The sequence below is a fragment of the Electrophorus electricus genome, chromosome 2 (assembly GCF_013358815.1).
Source record: "Electrophorus electricus isolate fEleEle1 chromosome 2, fEleEle1.pri, whole genome shotgun sequence".
Taxonomy (NCBI): domain Eukaryota; kingdom Metazoa; phylum Chordata; class Actinopteri; order Gymnotiformes; family Gymnotidae; genus Electrophorus; species Electrophorus electricus.
The window spans coordinates 1,934,949-1,942,448 of NC_049536.1; the positions used below are offsets into that span (position 1 = coordinate 1,934,949).

The 7,500-nt window shown below is 41.9% G+C and overlaps 1 protein-coding gene across 2 annotated transcripts in view; it reads right to left on the bottom strand.

The window, feature by feature from the left end:
* Window positions 1-7,500, bottom strand: part of LOC113591517 — a 12,771-nt gene that overhangs the window by 4,405 nt on the left and 866 nt on the right. The window contains exons 2-6 of one of the 2 annotated variants that reach the window (XM_035523393.1): window positions 5,819-5,963; window positions 5,140-5,324; window positions 2,140-2,208; window positions 1,629-1,832; window positions 1-133 (exon numbers count right to left, since the gene is read on the bottom strand). The exon at window positions 1-133 is cut by the window's left edge and continues 56 nt beyond it. In XM_035523393.1, coding sequence (XP_035379286.1) covers window positions 1-133; window positions 1,629-1,832; window positions 2,140-2,208; window positions 5,140-5,324; window positions 5,819-5,963 — 736 coding nt within the window. Of the gene's footprint in view, window positions 134-1,628; window positions 1,836-2,139; window positions 2,209-5,139; window positions 5,325-5,818; window positions 5,964-7,500 lie in introns of both variants that reach the window. The other variant, XM_035523390.1, reaches the window with a different exon arrangement.

Consider the following 7,500-nt stretch of genomic DNA (forward strand, 5'->3'; position numbering starts at 1 on the left):
ACGCGTCTCTTCAGGATCCTCTGTTTCTTCTGGCAGTCTTCTAGTGACGGGTCTGACAAGCTGGACTGAGTAGCAGAGAAGGAACTGGCTTCAGCGTCTGACGCTCTCCTCCGGCTGGTCTGGGTGGAAACCCCTGCAATAAAACAGACACAGTGAAGGAGCGGAATACAGGCAGACTGGTGAGGACCACACATGGCCCTTTCACTTACCTCTTTGCATCTTATAATGACATTATATCTACATATAGTGTCGGACCCCCTCACTATATAGGTGCACTTTGTAATGTAGAGTTCTGTAGTGCATCTGTCAGTCTGCATAATTGGTTAGCCTGTTTATTAATGGTCGGAACACCCACAGGACACCCACAGGACACCCACAAGACACTCACAGGACCACCTCAGGGCACCCACAGAGCCGGGATTTGGGTGGCGGAGCTTTCTCAACACTGCAGTGCCACTTATATGGTGGTGGTTTGTTAAGTGTGTGTTGTGCTGATATGGTGTTGGTTTGTTAAATGTATGTTGTGCTGATATGGTGGTGTGTTAAGTGTGTTGTGCTGATATGTTGGTGGTGTGTTAGGTGTGTTGTGCTGATATGTTGGTGGTGTGTTAAGTGTGTTGTGCTGATATGTTGGTGGTGTGTTAAGTGTGTTGTGCTGATATGTTGGTGGTGTGAAGTGTGTTGTGCTGATATGTTGGTGGTGTGTTAAGTGTGTTGTGCTGATATGTTGGTGGTGTGTTAAGTGTGTTGTGCTGATATGTTGGTGGTGTGTTAAGTGTGCTGTGCTGATATGGTGGTGGTGTGTTAAGTGTGTTGTGCTGATATGTTGGTGGTGTGTTAAGTGTGTTGTGCTGATATGTTGGTGGTGTGTTAAGTGTGTTGTGCTGATATGCTGGTGGTGTGTTAAGTGTGTTGTGCTGATATGTTGGTGGTGTGTTAAGTGTGTTGTGCTGATATGTTGGTGGTGTGTTAAGTGTGTTGTGCTGATATGTTGGTGGTGTGTGAAGTGTGTTGTGCTGATATGTTGGTGGTGTGTTAAGTGTGTTGTGCTGATATGTTGGTGGTGTGTTAAGTGTGTTGTGCTGATATGTTGGTGGTGTGTGAAGTGTGTTGTGCTGATATGTTGGTGGTGTGTTAAGTGTGTTGTGCTGATATGTTGGTGGTGTGTTAAGTGTGTTGTGCTGATATGCTGGTGGTGTGTTAAGTGTGTTGTGCTGATATGTTGGTGGTGTGTTAAGTGTGTTGTGCTGATATGTTGGTGGTGTGTGAAGTGTGTTGTGCTGATATGCTGGTGGTGTGTTAAGTGTGTTGTGCTGATATGTTGGTGGTGTGTTAAGTGTGTTGTGCTGATATGTTGGTGGTGTGTTAAGTGTGTTGTGCTGATATGTTGGTGGTGTGTGAAGTGTGTTGTGCTGATATGCTGGTGGTGTGTTAAGTGTGTTGTGCTGATATGCTGGTGGTGTGTTAAGTGTGTTGTGCTGAGTGCTCCTGGAGTTTTCACACATGTCAGTGTCACAGTTGGACTGAAAATAATCCACCAATCAAAAATCTTCCCACCAACAGCATCCTGTGAGCAGTTTAGATGTTTAAAAGATCGAGCATCTCTGCTGTAAGACTACTGCAGTTACCTGATGGTATATACCGCCAGTTCTTTGTTCCTTTTGCCAATTCCCTCACAAATTTGTCTTTCTGTTGTAGCTCTTTGTGGAGGTAGTCGTTGTCGCGCTTCAGTATGGCGATGAGCTCATCCCTCAGGCTTGCTTTGTTGTTTTCCGCTTCCAGCTGGAGTTTGAGTAGCTGTAGCTCACACTGCACAGCAGAGGCTGGAAGTGCTGCTAAGGTCAAACACACCAGTGCCTGCAGTTCTGTAACATGAACTACCATCTAAAACGTCATCACAGGATACAAACAACACGACCATCTGAGTAACCAAGGAATCCAACTCAATCAGATCACGGCCATGCTGGTTAATTTGGGTCATCAAACGGAACAGACTGGTCTAATCACCTTGGACATACAGTAACGCTGGTCTTAGCTGGAGTTCCAGGCAGGGCAATTTGTTTTATGATTTTATAACAGTTACTTTACTAGTAATAGCATTTGACATTACTTTGGGCTGTCTGGATAGAGTACACTTACCCTCTGCCTCTTTTACAGTAACCTCTGACCTGGAATAACTGTCCACAGCACCTTGTCTTGTGTGCTCATCTGTTCAGAAAAAAATACAGAAGCTAGCTGGAATATAATTCAACTTTGGTACTACCCCAGTATACTAAGTAGTGTGCAAACAGTGGCAAAATAGTGTGAATTATAAGTGCTTGCATAACAGAGTTATAATAACTGATAAAAACCAGGAAAGAATAATACCCTTTTGTATGACTTCATCCAAAATGATAGGTTATAAGGTTATAATGTGTAGTTTAGATATTTCAGCCCTGTACATATATTGATTAATGTTGTTCAGTTAGTATGGGAGTTCCGGTTGAACTGCAATTCCCCGTGATAACGCATGCAACTGCAGGATCATCTGGTTCTTTATGGGTTTAGTCTCCACGCATGCTCCCTACATAAAGTGGTGTGGTGTGTACAGCCTGACGCAAGACAGACATGTCCATGACTTATGTGATACATGTGGGCTACTATGAGATGAAATGGACCCCACCAATCCACCATCAGACAGTCTTACTATCCTTTCCAGGAGGGGTCAACTAGCAAAGATCAGCCCAGCGCAAGACGCTGAGCTAATAAAAAGTGTACAGAGAAAAGAGGTTTAATAACAGATTAATAACAGATTAATAACATCAAATTTAAGGGAGTATAAAGATTCTGTGTCCTTTCAGAAAGATTTACATACAGGGCCTTTGTAGAGGCCTCTGCAGGCTTCAGCAAAGGATCCTGGGTAAGCTTTGGTGGACCTCAGGGTAAGATATACGACCTCTCCACCAGGTTCAGGACCGTGTAGAAAAACAATCTTCTTTAGGAGAAAGTTAACCGAATCTTCTCTTGGAATGTGGTGGTAACGGGTTTCAACTGGTGTGGGTGTTGAGTATCAGTTTGCATATGTTGACTAATGTAAGGTTTGGATGTAATGGTGGCGAATGCAAACATTAGTATGTAAAGAGGTGAATACATAATCACATCTGACCAAAGTAGAAAATGTGGGTTCTTTGTGTGATTGTTAGACATTCCCCGGAGGTGCCTCAATAATGCTTGTGAAAGTTAACCTGCAATAAAGGACGGACCAGCTGTTCTCTTTAACTAATTCTGAAGTCTGACTTTTTATTTTCTATTTGAATGTTTAATTTTACAGCTATCTGATGCGATGTAGGAACAACAGCATGTACCAAGCCATGAGGTCACAAAGGAGCTGTGGGAAACGTCTGAACATCTAAAGGTCTCTCTCTCTCACGTTGGCTAAGGTTGATGTTCGTGAGTCTGCCATCAGAACACTGAACAACACTGGTGTGCATGGCAGGCTTGCAAAGACAAATCCACAGCAGAAAAACCTCAGCACACCACGTACTGAAAGTAAAAAGTTCACATACTTTTGCCACTCACAGATCTGTAATATCAGCTCATTTTCCTCAATAACTAAATGACGGACTAATATTTTGTCTCATTTGGGACTTGTGTGACAATCTGATGACAATTTGAGGAGGTTTTGGGTCAAATTTACGCAGCAATACAGAAACTTCTAAAGGGTTCACACACTTTCGAGTGCAGCTGTATACTGAAGGTGTTCTCAAGGATTGCGGCTCAGGCAAATGCGTATGATGGATGCACACAATAGCAGAACACCACGTAGGATGGACACCACTCCCTTCTCAAGGGCCAGTTATTTTGTAGGGTCATTTTGCAATATATATATATATATATATATATATATATATATATATATATATATATATATATATATATATATATATATATATATATATATATATATATATATGGACCTACTAAATGTGTCCTAAAGTTGCCTGAAGAAAGGCCAAAGTCAAGGAGACCAGTCTTGAAGGTGATAGAGGGTATTTCAAGAGAAAATCTCCTGCCAACCACAATGCGATGCATGGGAGGTGGAAGTATTGTTGAGTCCGTACCACAGAACCCGGGAAAGAACATCTGAAGAAGGCGGAGTGGGAGCCCTGGCTGGGAACACACAGTCGGGCTAACAGAACAGAACACCTGCTGCTTGACATAAAGAAATATGCACTTTATACTTACTGAAATTAGTGTTTAGGTTACCTTAGTCTCCACGCTCAGGAAGTGGAGGACAATTTCAGTACTAGTTATCTATAGCGCCCCAAACTGTTAATATCTGTACTAAGTTTCTGCCTATGGCTTATTAATAATGTAAGAAATGAAATAAACTTTATTTTGCTTTAAAACATGCACCTTTAAGACCACAAATACAGCTTATAAGGTCTCATAATTGGGATAAAATATCTTGTATCTATCTCTGATAATCTGTTCCCATGATGAAATCTTTTACTTGGAACTCAAAAAGACATATTGTAATACATTATGAATTACTATAAAATATAAAATTCCAGAGAAGTATAATTCATGAGTGTTTAAAAAGTAATCACAGGACACCACAGTGTGTGTTCATAAGTAGGTGGGTTTGTTAGTGATTATGCACTATGTAAGATGGGACTATTTCTTTGGTATTGGCAGTATAACATATTAAGAACACAGATTATAATGCACTATGATAACATTTCATATTGCAAAATAAAAATGGTTAAAATGTGTTTCTATGACCGTGATTCTATGAACATGATTCTATGAACACATTCATAACACATTATAAGGCATTCATAAGGCATGAGTGCCCAGAAATGGTGCACATTAATACCTGTGATGGTCAGCACCCCTAGATGGCACCAGTGTGAACTGTCAGTCTGTCCCTAACCCAATGATCTTTTCTTACCGTAACATTATAAAGCAAAGCAATTAGAGAGAGATTAATCAAGCACACATAGAGGGACAAACCCAGCAGGTAATATCAGGAAGAATGTGTTTCAAACCTATCGTGAAAGCCCCATAGTCAAAACATGTGCACGAGTTCATACTCACACATACACATATACACAAATATAGACACACATGTATATGCATACATTCACACACACTTACGTGGTGTAAAGATAAGCTCATCGTTACACTCATCCGTTGTACAGGAGCAGATGTAGAAGTGTGGGTCCAGGGCTTTGTACTGTTTCATCACACATTTTGTGTTGTTGTAGTCATCCAACATGACACCATGGAAGGGCAGCGAAGGGTCATGGCAAACAGTTTCCACAGTCATGTTCTCTCTGTGCCTGAAAAACAAACACAACTGTGTTCTCTCTGTGCCTGAAACACAAACACAACTGTGTTCTCTCTGTGCCTGAAACACAAACAACTGTGTTCTCTCTGTGCCTGAAACACAAACACAACTGTGTTCTCTCTGTCTCTGTGTCTGATACACAAACACAACTGTGTTCTCTCTGTGCCTGAAACACAAACACAACTGTGTTCTCTCTGTGCCTGAAACACAAACACAACTGTGTTCTCTCTGTGACTGAAACACAAACACAACTGTGTTCTTTGTCTGTGTCTGATACACAAACATAACTGTGTTCTCTCTGTGCCTGAAATACAAACACAAGTGTGTTCTTTGTCTCTGTGTCTGATACACAAACATAACTGTGTTCTCTCTGTGCCTGAAATACAAACACAACTGTGTTCTCTCTGTGCCTGTGCCTGTTTGACTGACAGATGAACTGACCACTCAGGGATCACATCTGAGTTCAGAGTACCTGGCCAGACCTACCATGCAGCGACGCAGACCTCATCCTGCACTTCACAGATTGAGTTGATGGTGCAGTTGGACAAACAGATGCCAGTGGCATTACAGGTACTGGGCCTAAAGTCACAGAACCTGCAGAGCTTGTGCATTTTAAAAACTGCTTGTACCCCTAAAGGAGATACAATGAGAGATAGATAGTAAGACAGAGTCAGAGAGAGAGAGAGAAAGAGAGAGAGAGAGAGAGTGAGAGAGAACATTTTTAATACATCCATGAAGTCCAACAGCTTAAACGTTAGATTAGACATGACTGGGTGTTATACATGTTTTGTTACCTAGTCTCCTGAGTGGAGTAATCACACATGGTGGAGGTTTGCTTTGACTTGGTAACATTTGCGACATAAAGGTTCTTGTACATTAAACACTAGCGGAGGCTGGTTTAACTCTGGGTGACCTTACCAACCAGCACATGTGAACAGCCGCAGTCCAGCACAGCAAAGTCAGGACGCCTGAGGAACTCACCTGCTGCTGATACATATCCAGCATGATGACAGACCATGTAGCTGCATCGCTAAAACCCCACCATCCAGTGTTACCCAGGAGATTCTGTCCCCCACTTAAACTAAAACCCCACCATCCAGTGTTACCCAGGAGATTCTGTCCCCCACTTAAACTAAAACCCCACCATCCAGTGTTACCCAGGAGATTCTGTCCCCCACTTAGACTAAAACCCCACCATCCAGTGTTACCCAGGAGATTCTGTCCACCACTTAGACTAAAAACCCACCATCCAGTGTTACCCAGGAGATTCTGTCCACCACTTAGACTAAAAACCCACTATCCAGTGTTACCCAGGAGATTCTGTCCCTCACTTAGACTAAAATACCACCATCCAGTGTTACCCAGGAGATTCTGTCCCCCACTTAGACTAAAACCCCACCATCCAGTGTTACCCAGGAGATTCTGTCCACCACTTAGACTAAAAACCCACCATCCAGTGTTACCCAGGAGATTCTGTCCACCACTTAGACTAAAAACCCACCATCCAGTGTTACCCAGGAGATTCTGTCCACCACTTAGACTAAAACCCCACCATCCAGTGTTACCCAGGAGATTCTGTCCCCCACTTAGACCAAAATCCCAGCATCCAGTGTTACCCAGGAGATTCTGTCCCCCACTTAGACTAAAACCCCACCATCCAGTGTTACCCAGGAGATTCTGTCCACCATTTAGACTAAAACCCCACCATCCAGTGTTACCCAGGAGATTCTGAACACCGCTTAGACTAAAACCCCACCATCCAGTGTTACCCAGGGCATTCTGAGTTAAAGTCTATATATATAATGTATAATGTTCTATTATGTTTTATATACATGTGTTATAAAATTGTATAAAAAATTTGTCCAGGGCAATTTGAGAAACCAAAGCTCTTACTAACCAATGTGACACACAAAGATAAGAACCTGTTATTGTGCAATACAGCAATAATGTTCTTATGATGACAGTGATGTAATGCTTTATAAAACTTGTCTTCCTGATGTCTTTCTATGGTTAATTTTGCTTTATAAGGCAGGTATTATGCATGTACATATAACTTATTAGACATTAAAGACTATCCTGAGTCAAAACTCCAACTAGTGTCACTATAGATATTAAAGACCATCCTGAGTCAAAACTCCAACTAGTGTCACTATAGATATTAAAGACCA